General features: G+C 38.6%; 1 protein-coding gene across 1 annotated transcript in view; it reads left to right on the top strand.

Annotated features, from left to right (window-relative positions):
• Window positions 1-16,322, top strand: part of LOC127438409 (neurocan core protein-like) — a 149,476-nt gene that overhangs the window by 107,110 nt on the left and 26,044 nt on the right. Inside the window, exon 10 of the mRNA XM_051693975.1 lies at window positions 12,324-12,482. Coding sequence (XP_051549935.1) covers window positions 12,324-12,482 — 159 coding nt within the window. The remainder of the gene's footprint in view (window positions 1-12,323; window positions 12,483-16,322) is intronic.

Below are 16,322 nucleotides of genomic sequence, written 5' to 3'. Positions count from 1 at the left end.
TGAGGGGTGGTGCTTCACTGCTGCCAGGACACATACAGGACAGATTAGCTTTACACCTCAAATGTGATGTGGTCCCATGCGTTTTTGACCTCCTCCATATGTGGTTTCAGTGATCTGATCACAAAACGTTTAAGACCACTTTTAGACCTGTATTTAGAGTTGACCACTAAATACGCACCGAAAATGAAACGAAACGCATGTTAATATCAGGTGTAAATGGGGTCATAGTGTTCTACTAGTGTACGCAAGGATATTATGACAATATTTTCATTTTGGATGACCTGTTCCTTTAATTGTGTATTTATTTGTCTCATTCTTAGGGGGGGAAAAAAACTCATCTTGAAGCACATATTAGTGTTGCATCACTTGCTTGCCACGATTTCTGTTTTTACAACTGTCTACATGAATATGGTTTATTCCTCACCTGGAATGACATTTTTTAATTAGACCTCAAGAGGAACAATCTAGATGTTTGTAGGCGAGAACTGTGGTTAATGTACAACCAAATACACCCCTTCAATAAGAATGATCAAAGAGGCACCGAATCCCATGTCAGGTTAATTTGTTTGCTCACCCAGTCTCCAGTGTAATCTGATTCAAAGCCTGTCTGTTCTCATCACAACCACATCAGTCCTTTTGAAGCTCACCTGCCCCCACCACAACCCCGAGTTTCCATGGAGACCACTACCAGAGTAAAAAAAATGTACAACACCACCAAAGTTGTCAATTGCCCAGGGTTCAGAGGCCTACTGTTCAATACAGAGCTTAATCTGTTTATCAACATTCCCAGTGAGTCAATTAGTATGACATGCTACACAACACTTATGGACACTCAAATTGTAAATGCATTTTTGAAATCATAAAATATTTTTGAACCAGGTATGGTTCAAGCAAAATTTTTTATTCTTTCATAATTTACTCATGCTCAATCCTATATGACTTTCCTCTGTAAAATAAAAAAGATGTTCGATGCATCCATGGTCTTGTAGAGATTTAATGCTATTTGTAAATGTTACTTTTAGTGCATATAACTTTAGCTCAAAAGCTTTCCATTCCCTGCAGGTTACTCCGTCAATACCTACTCATGTCAAACCTGTATGACTTTCTTCTATGGTACATTAATGCCTCCCATGGCTTACCGAGCCACACTATAAACTGATGCATTCAATGCCGTACTGCTACAGTCTGCACATAAAGCAGCCTGCCAAGACTTGAGTACCACACACAATTTCTGCATATTTCTCTCCCCTTCCTGCTCATAATTTAGTGAAAGCAAGCAATTCCCAGCATATTTGGCTGACTATGAAGTAGTTGTTAAGTCAAATGCGCAGGGAAGATTTACGAGCTAGAGTCATGCCTGATGTTTATTAACTTATGCCCACCAGAAAATAATTTTGTTGTCGTAGACAAAATTTGTGGCATTGGTGTAAACACCCCAGTCAGTGCTGTTGTATTTTTACTCATGGTTAAGGATATTGAAATAATAATTTTTTTAATAATAAAAAAAAAAAAAAAATCAGGGTTATTTTTACCTCTATGAAGGAATTTATTTTCTAAACACAAATACTTAAAGGAATATTCTGGGTTCAATACAAGTAAAGCTCAATCGACAGCATTTTGTGGTATAGTGTTTATTACCACAAAAAAAATTAACAGAACATAAAATATCACATACCATTACTTGTAGGAGAGGATTCTCGTTAAAACGAGCCCACACAAAACGTAATAGGATGTATAGATCATTAGATAATTTATAAGAAGCACAATGTGCTGTCTGGCTAAAAATATGTTAGCTTTCCTGGATCAGATGACGTCATCAGAAATTATGTAGTACGTTGTCCAGCATCATGAAACACTAAACCAGTTATTTTAGGATTCAGATCGCTGCAACCAAAGGTGGAAATCATCCAAATATGGGCAGAGAGGATTGTTCGCTATAATTACATATGGCAACCAGGAGATGGTGCCTAGTACATGACACAGACTCAATGATGTCTCAAATGACAGAATGGAACTGAATGAGATCTTGTTACTCATGTGTAACAAGGTAAATGGAAAGGAGGATCTCCAGTCAGCCTTATCCCTCTCAGGTTTAATCAGCCTAATTAGCGGGCCAGGTGTGTGGAATCACGACCCGGCCCCGCCCTGCCACAACATGCCTGCATGCTTTATTTTTTTTATTTTTTTTTATTTGGAATGCCCAATTCCCAATGTGCTTTTAAGTCCTTGTGGTCATGTAGTGATTCACCTCAATCCGGGTGGCAGAGGACAAATCCCAGCTGCCTCTGCGTCTGAGACCATCAACCTGCGCATCTTATCACGTGGCTTGTTGAGCGCGTTGCCATGGAGACATAGCACGTGTGGAGGCTTCACACCATACACCGCAGCATCCATGCTCCCCACCGAGAACGAACCACATTATAGCGACCACGAGGAGGTTACCCCATGTGACTCTACCCTCCCTAGCAATCAGGCCAATTTGGTTGCTTAGGAGACCTGGCTGGAGTCACTCAGCATGCCCTGGGATTTGAACTAGCGAACTAACTAACGAACTCCAGGGGTGGTAGCTTTTGGACACTTGGAGATGTTTTTGGACACAGGGATCAATTATTTTTCTAATGCTATAATTTTTTATTGCTTTGTCATATCAACACAGAATTACAGGTGACATGATTGGAAACAGAGCAAAAGCAGTTTTTTGGAGCTACCTTATTTACACCCTAAGATATATAATGTAAAATCAGAAAAATAAGAAAAAAGTAATTTCAAGTTTTTTTGTGATTTTTCAGCAGTGTTTTAGGCTGAGAGACTCATAATTTATCTTAATCTATATCATTAAAAATGTGAAAAGTTTTCTTTAAAATTATACCAAACAATTTACCCTCTTTGTGTTTTTTTTTTTTTTTTTTTTTTTCGTAGAGTTGTAAACCTTTAATTTTGGGCATGCCACTAAAACAGGAAATCTTTAAAAACCTTCAGACCTTAAAGATGCTGTAAGCGATTTTAGCGTTCTTAAGATTTCACGTGACTGTGCCATTGAATTAGCCACGCCCCCTCATTCCAAAACCACCGTCCAAAGATAATTTTGAGACAAAAACTGAGCAAAACAGCAAGCATTTTTTGTTCCTGTTGCTGTAAAATTCAACAGTGGCACAATAGCGCCCTCAACAGACAAACTTTATGAATCATAGCTTCAATGATCCGCTTCAAATGAGAACGAGCAAAATGACTGACAGGTGAAAAGCGGCAATGTCCGCGGTGCACGGACACATTTTTGTTTGCTGTTTACAAAGTCTACAGCTGTCACAGAGACCGGTGAGATATCTCAGGACACTTATTTTATTAATATCTTTAAGGGAGTAGGAACATTTTTTGCATACATTTCCATTAAAAAATCACTTACAGCACCTTTGAACTTACAATGGAAGTTAATGGGGCCAGTCAATAAACATTAAAATTTACACTTTTTCAAAAGTATAGCCACAAGACGTAAACATTATACATGTAAACATGATTTAAGTGTGATAAAATCGTTTACAACCCTTATCTTTGTAAAGTAATAGCCAATATCAAACTTCCTTGTCATGAAAATGTAAGGCGGTAAACCCTGTAATATAAATGCTGTAATGATGGTAAATCCCTGATTTTATCACATTAAAATCATCTTAACACTTATAATGTTTAGGTCTTGTGGTTATACTTTTGAAACCGTGTGTATTTGAATGTTTATGGACTGGCCTCATTCACTTCCATTGTAGGTGCCGCACTGTAACAATTATTTATTTATTTTTAAATAAACAAGGGTTGTTTTTTTTGTTTTTTTTAGTGATTAATATAATGCCACAAATGCTGTCAACTGAACCTGGAACATTCTTTTAAAATGAATCGATTAAATGAAATAATCGTACAATTCTTGAACAATTATGGCTGTTACCTATAAAATTAAATCAACATCAAAAAGCAGCTTTAAATAATCCACAGCATATCATAACACTATATATGATCGCCTAGAAACCATTTTACATAATTAGTCACTCTATGTTAGATTATACAGCTCTTTACTGTCTACCATCCTGAGAGATTTCAATTCACGTTTTTCAAAATTTTCAGAACTGATTTTAGTTTTTCCATCAAAAACCACTTCATATTGGTTTTATGCCCTGGTTAATTTCTGACCTTCATTTCACCGGTTTGCCTCCCTGTTGTTATTTGAGTTTGTGTGCTTGTAGCAATCAAAAACGATGTACCAGTCCAATCTGGCAGTCTTTCTCTTTATCTGGAAGGAAGTTTTGTCAAGAGTAGCACATTGATTGACAGATGGATAGAGTGGTGGGGATGTTACATGCCATCTAGTCTAAGCTAGAGGGAGACACAGATCTGAAAATAATCAAGGCAGACAGTGAGTTGTACCACTGAGGTCCTGCATCATCTAATACTGAGCACAGCCAAATTAATCAGTCTTCTGGGTCTTTAGATAGTGTTTGGACTAATGAAGATTTTGTAATTATAACATCACATCAGCAGGGGTGTGTGGTGAAGATTACTAAACACAGTAGACAGCTACAAATTGCAAGTTATTTTTTTTATATATTTTTTTTAAACTATGTTTTTCACAGCTTTGCATCAGCATATTAGTTAAAGCAATAGTTAACATGAACTTACACTGATGAGCCAAAACATTATGACCACCTGCCTAATATGCTGTATGTCCTCCGTCTGCCGCCAAAACAGTGCCAACCCGCTGAGGCATGGACTACACAAGACACCTGAATGTGTCCTGTGGTATCTGGCACCAAGAAATTAGCAGCAGATCCTTCAAGTCTTGTAAGTTGCAAGGTGGAGCCACCATGGATCGGACTTGTTGGTCTGGCACATAGCACAGATGCTCAATCGGATTGAGATCTGGGGAATTTGGAGGCCAGGGCAACACTTTGAACTCTTCATCATGTTCCTCAAACCATTCCTGAACAATTTGGGCAGTGTGGCAGGGCGCATTATCCTGCTGAAAGAGGCCACTGCCATCAGGGAATACCTTTGCCATAAAGGGGTGTACCTGGTCTGCAATGATGTTTAGGTAGGTGGCACGTGTCAAATTGACATCCACATGAATGGCCGGACCCAGGGTTTCCCAGCAGAACATTTCCCAGAGCACCACATTCCCTCAACCAGCTTGTCGTCTTCCCACAGTGCATTCTGTTGCCATCTCTTCCCCAGGTAAACGGCGCACACGTACACAGCCGTCCACGTGATGTAAAAGAAAATGGGACTCATCGGACTAGGCAACCTTCTTCCACTGCTCCAAGGTCCAGTTCCGAGGCTCGCATGCCCATTGTAGGCGCTTTCGACGGTGGACAGGGGTCATCATGGGCACTCTGACTGGTCTGCGGCTACGCAGCCCCATACGCAGCAGGGTGTGATGCACTGTGTGTTGTGACACATTCCTCCCGTAACCATCCTTAAAATTTTCTGTGACTTGTGCCACAGTAGACCTTCTGTCAGTTCGGACCAGACGGGATAGCCTTTGTTGCCCTCACGCATCGATGAGCCTTGGGCACCCAACGCCCTGTTGCCGGTTTGTGGTTTGTCCCTCATCGGACCACTGTCAGTAGGTACTCACCACTGCTGACCAGGAGTACCCCACAAGCCTTGCCGTTTCAGAGATGCTTATATATATATATATATATATATATATATATATATATATATATATATATATATATATACTGTATGTTTTTTTAAAGAAAAATTGCGGTTACGATGAGGCACTTACAATGGAAGGGAATGGGGCCAATCCATAAACATTAAAATACACACTGTTTCAAAAGTATAGCCACAAAATGTAAACATTGTATGTGTTAACATGATTTTAGTGTGATAAAATCATGGATTTACTGCCATTGCAGCATTTACTACATTGCAGGGTTTACATTGTCATGACAGCAAAGTTGTAATATTAGAAATAATTTTACACAGATAAGGTTAGTTAGCGATTTTATCACACTAAAATTATGTTAAAGGTGGATTAAGTCATTTAAGTCCAATACACTTTTTGTCAAATTCCACAAAAATCTCTTCACGGTCTGCTAGCTCTGTTCTGTGTGTGCGCTGAAAACAAATACAGCCCTGGCTCTGTAAACATGAAAATAAACTAAGTGGATCGGACCGATCCACACAACACTATTGCGTGTCCATGAATTTGGGGGGCGGAGGTTCTGAAGGAGCACCGAAGGGAGGGGTGTGTTTGTTTGGCTGTTGAGTTCAAATATCAACAGTCTTTCTAAAGAATCGCTTACTCCACCTTTAACATATACAATATTTACATTTTGTGGATATTCTTTTGAAACAGTGTGTATTTTAGTGTTTATGGACTGGCCCCATTCACTTCCACTGTAAGTGCCTCACTGTAACCACAATAAATGCTTTTTTAATAAATGAGGGACAAGTCTAAATAAATTTTTGTGGTAATTAACATTATACCACATATTCTGTTAAACTTTTATCGAACCCGGAATATTCCTTTAACAAACAGAACCTTGTTGTAAAGTGGCACTGTAAAATCTTTGGATTAAAATTACTAGTATCATTTAGATCAAATAATAAATGTTATCAAGTTGCTGGAGAGTTTCATGTCACAGCTCCACATCTGTATGCTATTACTGCTATTAGATGTACTGGGGGTGGATCAGGTATTCATTGTTCATCGGCGACCCACAGTGCTTGGATGTGTTTTTTCCCCCCTTGTTTTAGATTTCCAATCAGGGCTGTAAGCCAGTGAAAATTGCTCCCTTCTGCTATGGTGAATATGAATGAATGCTGCAGAGTGCCGTGGACTGGGTGCATTTGGCTGTTAGTGAAGCAGCTGGGAAAGGACATTAGAGAAGGACTTGGCTGCACTTGGCAACTTTCCTAGTCTGATTGTTTCAGCAAAGCAATTGTAGAAGTTTGTTACTAACGGTCCACAGAATTCCCAAGAACGTGGCTTGCCAAATATATTTTGTACAGTGGAAAACCTAAATTAGATCCTGGATGATACTTGTACCAGCTGCCTGTTGCTCTACTGAAGCAGAGCTGTAAGCACAAGCATCTTGTAATAGGCTGCCCTGTGGACGGTCTTTAATTGCTTTCTATAAACTTAGCTGCCGAAAGCTGCTGGTGCACCTTACAGCTATGAATGCGAGTGCATGAAATCCAAGACCTTTCGACTTGCATCAGCCTTAACAAGCAACAGCTCCTTTAAATAAAGTGTGCCAGCAGCCCGAGAGGCTGTAAACATGCACCTTCCTGTCTTCATTTCCTTCCTGATATGGATGGTGTCCATACACAAAAGGAAATGGAAACATGTTCATCGCCCCTTTATCCACCATTCACCCCTCTGTTCTCACTCCATCACTTTCACATCTGGGCCAAGGCACTCATGTTCTGTGAAAGTGTGCTCCTTTTTGCTTTCACTTAAAACAGACAAAGCCGGAAATGGGGTCTTAGCTACATCATACGAGACAGAATGAGGTGACCAAAGCATTCCTTTCAACAATAATCTTAGTGGCAAAAATCTACCTATGCTAGTAGTTTTTGGTTAATCAAGCATGTTTCGAATGTTGGGGCTGTTTGGAGGTTTGACTTTGTCCATAGCGCTTTTCAGTCAAATTTAAATGGGTTGCATAAGTTCTGTGGTCTGCAGTGGGATATTGAGGAAAACCCTGTTGACATGCGTGTGCTCTAGATATACAGTATAATGGAGCAGAGTGGATCTTATTACTTATTGAGCATAATCGGTGGAAGAATATACATGTAAAAATACTCACACATGAAGGGGTAAACCCAAATATGTGCCTATTGTCTCTTTTTAATATTTTGCAAGGAATATTTCCTTGGATTTGTGAGCTGTTTTCTTTAAAAAAAAATAAAAATAAAAAAAAAGAACTATCTTCCCAATGGCCTCCCTCCTAAATTGCGAAGTGCCGCCCATCTTCAAAAAGAGAGCATCAAAATGTTTCATCTTGAGGGGTCTGTAAGCCGCAGCACTAAAATATCACATCTTGATGGGGATAAATGACCCAATCACTCAGTTGGAAGCACTTGCCCTTTTTGTTTTAACTGCTGCTTATTCACTTTGCCCAGTATTAATCACAAAAACGTGCCAGCCATTCAGCATGCCACGCTCGAGAGGAGCACCAGATAAAATATAAATATCTGAGCAGAGCTGTGACAGCCAGTAAGCTTTTAAAAGTAGAAGAAAGAAATGAACAAGGACGCTCACAGATCTTGGCGACGCTTGGCCCCCCTTCTGTGGATCCTTTTGGGTCTTGTTTTGCAAATATAAGCAGTAGGACTGGTTTAATGAGCACAGGATATGAAAGTAAAGCCTGCAGTGAGCAATATCATCTGCATTGAACACCGTCAAGTGCTTCTTTTTTCAGAGAATTGCAACAACCACATGGCTTTGGGGCAAAGGCTCACAGGTGGAAACCCAGTGACGGAAGCCCATTCCCTTGCTCACTGGCTTGGAATCTGGGCAGTGTGCCAAGGTGTGCCAACGGTGACTTGTAATGCCTCTAGTATCTCTAGTCTTTCTTCGACTAGAGATAAGAGAGCAGGCTCTGTTGGGCCGAGCCAATTTGGATGCGCTCCCACTGTATTAAAATGATGCGTCAACAGTGCTGTCAAACTATTTTGGATGGACTGTAGAAAGGAGGCGGAAGCTTGTACACTGTGTTGTTCTGATCTTTTGGACTGTTCAACATGTAATCCTAAACAGAGACTGCAGCTTTGTCTTTTAATATTTGCGATTGACAGACCTTTGACGAGCAGCAAGGAAGTTCCCGTTTTTCATCAGCTCTCCAAATGTCAATTATGAACACTTAACACCTCATTAAAAAAGTGTAGATTATTTATAGACTAGCTGGTGCTATGTTCATTTAAAGCTGATGTGTAATTATTTTCAAAGTTAAAATATTTACTTTTATCTAGGAATTGGAATTGTGAGGAATTTAAGGATCCTGCTACCAACTCCATTCTTCTGAATGATTCTGGTTCATTAATGGTTGTTTTAGAACTGTTGAGGTACAAAATATTTGGAAATAATAAATGCAATTAATATTGGATTTACTGCCCTTAGCAGCTTTTTAGAAAATGATGAGATAATTTCAGAACAAAATCTTGCAAAGGATGTGTTTACAGATACTTAAATATTTTATTAATATTTTATAGTTTGTTTGAACATCCCAAAACAGCTAAATTGACTGAGTTTGGGGCAGGATTATGTGTTTGTTGTCTCTGTCAAGCTGAGCAGTGGTTCAAGCCTCAGCAGCAATGAAAAAGCAGCTAGTCTGTTTCTCCCTGGAGAACAGTAAGCAACTTGAATGCTAAAACATATGAGAGAGGATTGTGATGTTTTTGCTATGGGTAGGATTTCTTTCAGGTTCAGCTTTCTCTGACTCAGGTTAAATGGTGCTGACCTCAACATTTTGCTCTGAACCTTCTTGTGTTGGTGAACTTCAAGGAATGCAAAAATGTGGCGGTGGAGGTTGCAAAAAGCAAGTGCCATGCTTTTAAACAAAAGAGGTTGTTTTATATGACAAACCATTTTTACCATTGTGTGCCTCATGCTGCAGTAACTAGTCTTTTCAGGTGGGAAGTTTTTATTATGATCAAGAATAAGTGGACGTGAAATGGACGACAGATGACATTCAATTACAGTATTTGAGACACGTAGACCCATATCGATGGCTACGGTCTCCTTGTGGCATCTTAAATACTTTCTTGCGATACATTCTGATCCTCTGCCCCCATTCAGGCAGCTTTGCACCTATCTGCATGCTAAACAGAACCCCATACGGCCCAGTTTACAGCAGCCAATTTACTAACGTCACTTTAAATTTGCTGAAAGTAAAAAAGGCTTTGCAGTGCTTTGGCAGTCTGGAACGGCAAACCGGGATGACAGATAAAACCTTCACCCTCTTAAACATACACACATGTATGAACCCACACACATGCATAAAAGAGCAAAGATTATCTGTTCTTCATTCGCCTAGATGTGGTACCATGGTTACAAAGTGGCTGTTCTGACAGAATTGTGACAGGGCTTAATTAGCCGTCACACTTTGCGGCGAAAGACATTTCTAAATTGTTGTCATTTGAATAGATTAAGCAGAGTTTTCTGCTAATGCTAAGAGGCTCATGCTAACAGCAATGGATTAGAATGACACAACTAAGAGGAGCAGATGAAACGCATAGACGTGTTACTTTAGGAAGGATAAAGTTGAGTGCTATAATTGTCTTGTCTGAGTGAGTCTGAGAATAGAGCTGAATTGGTCTTTCTTAAACATCCATTTGCTGTGCAACAAATCTAAATGTACAGTATATATCAAATGACGCACTGCTATACACTGTGTACCTACTCCATATGTTTTGCAATTAATCATCTATAGTGCATAAAATGTGGAGGGGTATCATCTCAAATTGAACACCACCATTTTTACTACACAAAATCATTCGCTGTTTTTCAGCTGATGGAAGTGACATTTAAAATGCAAGTGATGAGCTGCGTGTTATCCAGCCTCAGTTAAACACTTATATCTCAAATGTTTATATTCACACAACGTGGGGTGATGATAAAACTTTCAACTCACATTTGTATGGTCTTGTCTTCACAGAAGTTTCAGTAGATGCCTCGGCTGCCATTATGTCAATTAATTGGTCATAAAATGTGATCTCATCTTCATCAAAGTCACAAGTATAGACAAACACAATGTGCTTAAGCTAACAACACCTAAACAATTTTAATCTTTTATGTCTTTCTTGAACATATCCCATTTAACAATCACAGTGCTGTGGAAATTTAATAACTGGTTGATCCTCATATAACCTCAAACAAGTGTTTCCAGTAGCTGCAGATTAGACCTGCACAATGTTCAGAAGGAATTTTGGACCATTCTTCCTTACAGAACTGCTTCAGCTCAGCCATATTCTTAGGCCATTCCAAAAGGTGGATTTTCTTTTTTGAAGCCATTCTGTAGTTTATTTACTTCAATATTTAGGGTCATTGTCCTGCTGCATCACCCAGCTTCTACTGAGCTTCAGCTGGCGCACAGCCATCCTGACATTATATTGTAGGATATCTTGATAAACTAGGGAATTTATTTTTGGCTCGATGATGGCAAGCAGCCCCAAATCATGATGCTCCCTCCACTGTACTTCACCGTTGGGATGATGTTTTCATGTTGGTATGCGGTGCCCATTTTATGCCATACGTAGTGCTGGGTGTTCTTCCCAAACAATTCAAACTTAATTTCACCAGTCCACAAAGCACTTTCCCTTTAGTGTTGTGTCAAGTTGGTCTTTGGCAAACATCAGGTGCACAGCAATCTTTATATTGGAAAGCAGCGGCTACCTTTGTGGTGTCCTGCCATGGAACAGAGATGTTAACCAGTTCCAATGATTCCTTCAAGTCTTTAGCTGTCACTCTAGGGTTCTTTTTTACCTTATTAACCATTCTGTGGTGTGCCCTTTGTGTCATCTTGGCTGGACGGCCACTTCTAGGGAGAGTAGCCACAGTACTAAATCATCTCCATTTATAGACAATTTGTCTGTGGACAAATGATTATCTAAGCTCTTTGAGAAAACTTTGTAACTCTTTCCAGCTTTATAAAAAGCAACTATTCTTGATCATAGGTCTCCTGAAATGTCTTTTTTGTGAGGCATGGTCCATGTCAGCAGATGCTTCTTGTGAATAGCAAACTCAAAATGTGTGTGCTTTTTATAAGTCAAAGTAATGCTGCAGAAGGACTAAAATTGGGAAGAAGCTTATGGCTGCTTCTCATTTCACTCGCTGTTACCTATGTGAATTAGTACATTGTGAACATGAATTCGAGCACTTGCAAGGGTGTTGATCCACTAAACATTGGGACACTGTTGACTTAATTAGTTGCAATCTGATTGTGAGTTTGTGCATTAAAACTGAGCTGGTATTTATCAGCAACATCACTGTAAAACATGCAATCGTTCATCTTCATTGTAGCTGTTAAAGACACTAAAGACTAAATCTGTCTTTATATATTTATGCTTGCGTTCATCCTTCAACAACTTGAGAGACTTAATAAGACATGATGAAGCTAATAACGACAAGTGAATATAGTGAGCAGCTGATGCTCCCTGTTTTTAAAGTGCATTCTGGGAATTTTTAAGGAGCAACCATTTTGGTGAACTGGAATGATTTTGAAAATGGGACAGCCCTAGAAACTGAACTAGGGAACAGATTGAGAAACATGCTTTAACTCACATCTTTACTTGTGCCTCTCCTCCTCTCTATTTCTCGCTAATGGCAGACACTGAGGGTTGCGAGCACAGTTGGAGAAAATTCCACGGTCATTGCTACAGGTACTTCACCCGCAGACACATTTGGGAGGATGCCGAGAAGGACTGCAGAGAGCACAGCGGTCACCTGGCCAGCATCCATTCCACACAAGAGCAGGACTTCATTAACGGTCAGTATCTGCTCAAGTCAAACAGCTGTTGTCTTTGTACTCTCAAAAGATTTTCACCACTACGCTGTTGCTAAAAAATTAGATGTGTTGACTCATGAAAAATCTTTTTGTAATCTTATTGTAAGTCCCTGAATCTAAATCTGATAAAATCATGAGGTGCCTAAAAATTCACACCCCTACTAGAGAGCATCACACAAAGTCACATGTAAAACCTATTTATAATAGCTTAGTATCAGTTAATTGTTTTTGGTACATTGTTTCACGTAAAAGTATATTGTAATCAGTTTTTCAATGCTGTCTGTACATTCATATAATCAGTGTTATCAAAATTACCCAGTTTGCTTTCTTAGTAAATGCCCCTAAATATGTCCCTCTGAAAAGGCTTCTGAAATGACAACAAAGCTGTGCAGGCAGAGAGAACCAGATCAGAATCAAGTCTTTATTCAATAAATCCATAAAAAAAAAATCATGTACTACATTATTTCCCACTGACAATTAAATTTCATGCCAAAATACTTCACATTACCAAAGTTAAATGCATTGTGAATGCTGTTTCCTGATTTCTTAAAGGGATATAAAACAGCAAATGGTCAGTAATGATGGCTTATCATTGTCTGTTTTACACAATTAGCTTTAACTAAAACTGTTTGTATACAAAAGATGTGCAAATAAGTGGCAGGATAGCTGACCTCCCCCTACGGTACAGATTGCATTATGTCTACTGCTCTTAGTCAGGCCAAAATCTGGTGTAATGATACTCAGTGTGGCCTCTCACTGCATGCTGTCTGCTACTGTCTACCTTGTCTTCATACAGAGCCACTGTGCTCACCAAAAAGTGTTTAATCGCCTTGAAAATAGACATCTCCACCCCTTCAATAAAGAGGGCAGAGTCATAATGAAGACTAATGGGCCCTGTAATGATGTTAATCAGTAACATCATGATTGAAATTCCATTTACACCCAGACCAAAAATCCCCACGAATGCTTCTTGGAGACGATCTGGTGGCTTCTGCCCTGAGCTGAAGTGTGACTGTGATAACACCATTGCTTGGGCTCCCAAATGGCCATGTAATGTGAAGGAGACAGAACGCAGGGAATGAGGAATGCTAGAGAGGAGGGATTACCAACTAGTATGATGCTGTGGCCCCTGTATTAACGTCCATCTTGGGTGATCCAATCGCATGTGGTCAGCCAAGACCATGTTTCAACATGTGTCTAAATGTGTCTTCACTGATTGACTGTGATCAGATTTCATAGAGGGGATTAAAAAAAGAAATAAAATAGAAAAAAAAGATAGAATATTTCAAATATGTGTTGGTTGTCCCACAGTCAAAGGATGACCTATTTGATTTAATGCACAAAAAAAAAAAAAAAATACTGTTTGTTTTTAAAATGTAAAATTTTTATAAAATAACATGAAACAAAATAGAAAAACAAATACTATTCAAAATATATGCTGGTTATCCCACAGTCAAAGAATAAACTATTTGAAATATTGCACAAAAACATACTGTTTGTTTTTTAAATGTAAAATATTAATAAAATAAAATAGAAAAATATAGTTATATATAGTTGTAAATATAGTTGTCCCACAGTCAAAGGATGACCTATTTGAATTAACCCTTTAAGCTCTGAAGAGGTTAGGGTTAATCAGTTGAATGCTCAAAATTAAAGGTTTATAACTACAAAAAACCAAAGAGGGTCAATTGTTTGGTATAATTTTAAAGAAAAAAAAAAAAAATTAATGATGTAGAGTTCGATAAATTCTGTGACTCTCAGCTTAAGAAACTGCTGAAAAATCAAAAAAAAAACTAAAATTATTATTATTATTTTATTTGACAATATATATCTCTGGGTGTAAATAAGGTAGCTCCGAAAAGTTTTTGTTGTGTTCCCAATCATGTCACCTGTGTCCGAGTAAAATTTTGTGTTGATACGACTAAGCAATCAAAATTTATAGCATTACAAAAAATAATTTATGCTAGTGTCCAAAAACATCTCCAAGTGTCCAAAAGCCTTTCCAATAGGGATGTGCCCGAAGCCGAATATCTTATTTGGAAAGGCATGAATAATGACTTCAAAACTAATAACGGATTCATCCGATTAATATTAAAAATATTTGTATGACTGCTATAAATATTAGATAAACATATACAAAATTAAAAAGAATTTATGAATCTGTGCAGACAATATTTCTAAAATGTAAACCGTATGAATGAAAATGCGCACATTGTGATTTCAGATCGGATGGGCGCGGTCACGACTCCATTTGCAGTCTCTGTAAATTGTGCGCATCTGGCGCTTATCAAGTGAAACATTAAGATACGACATCATATACACTTTCCACTTCTTGAAATGTCTATGTTAATGTATCACAAGATTCACACGTGAGTCCCATGTATTCATTTATAGCCTAAACCTAAGCATGATGTTAAATTCCTGACCTGAAGTGATGATTTAACATCAGAGCTCGTCTTTCCATCTTTAAAAGTTGACCACATTTATATCCACAATTTTCATGTAATATTCACCTATTTTTTGCCAATGCGTGAATGGCTTGTAACGCAGCTTAAAAAATGAGCCCTTCCCGGACATCCTAGGTTGCCTATTAAAGCCTGTAGATTGATTTTAATGCGAAGGGATCGGGTCGGTAAAGGATGTGACGTGTATGCGCATTCCCGAGAGCCTTGCCTCAGTAATAGCTTCTCTTCCGCTATTCAACAGTGACAGCAAACTGCAACACTAGGTAACATTATCTTAGAGATGGAATCCAGCAAACGTCTGCCTCCCAGCACAACACCGACTCCTACACAAACTCAGAGTAAGCCAAAAAAAAAAAAAAAACATTTATCTACTGAATCCCGTCTGGCTTAGCGGGAACATGATCATGGTCGAGTGAAAACTAGAGTGAACATCGGCTGGACATTTGATTCCTGGAGGGACATTCGTTTGGTTTTGGGGATCAAAACCGACCCTGAATTGCCGTTCTTCTTATTGGACAGGTAAGCTTACATAACTGCGAAGCATGTGAAATATAGTGCCATAAGGATTGATCTGTGTAATTTTAGCTAACTTGATCTTGCCTGCTAATGCTGACGAATTGCAAGCTACCTTGCTTCATAAATTCCAAATAATTTCAACGGTCTTCTCTTTATACTAAAAGTCAGGTATACAGGATAAATTTAAGCAAATACGCTGGTTTCTTGATCGTAGTACAACATATGACATACAAAACATACAACAGTGCAACATAACAGTGCAACAGTAAACTGTCTGGTATAGTTCGGTAGTATGTAGCTGTATGTGTGTATCAGTATGCTATGTTAGCTGATAAGTAGTTTTAGTTTAGTCACAAAGTTTGTGTGTGAAAAAAGTGTGTAATTTTAATTATGCTACCTTATCTGTCAGCATGATGCCAGTGAATCACGTACAGTCTCTTTGTACGTTACGTCATTGTTTTGGCTGATGCTCGTCCCTATGGAGTGTGTGCACGAGCGCGAGCATGAGCAACAAGTAGCTGGCTGCAGTTCACTTAACGGCCACAGGTGTCATTAATAACAAGGGTTTCTGAATCTTACATACTGCACCTTTAAGGAAATTATCTGGTTAAGACTTTATTCCCAAATTTTTTTTTTTAAATACTCCATAAAGTTTTTAATGCTCCATAGAGTATTCATCTATTAGGAATATTTCTCCTTATGTAAAACGAAGAACCTGAAACATGCTCCTTCTTTTTCTTTTTTTTTCTTCTTTAAACTGTGCTACCTCTGATAAGGCGCTATATAAATGTATTATTATTATTATTATTATTATTATTATTGTTTAAATATATAATGGTGT

Source organism: Myxocyprinus asiaticus, chromosome 49 (assembly GCF_019703515.2).
Source record: "Myxocyprinus asiaticus isolate MX2 ecotype Aquarium Trade chromosome 49, UBuf_Myxa_2, whole genome shotgun sequence".
In the NCBI taxonomy this organism is placed as follows: Eukaryota; Metazoa; Chordata; class Actinopteri; order Cypriniformes; family Catostomidae; genus Myxocyprinus; species Myxocyprinus asiaticus.
This window is presented reverse-complemented; position numbering and strand designations above follow the sequence as displayed.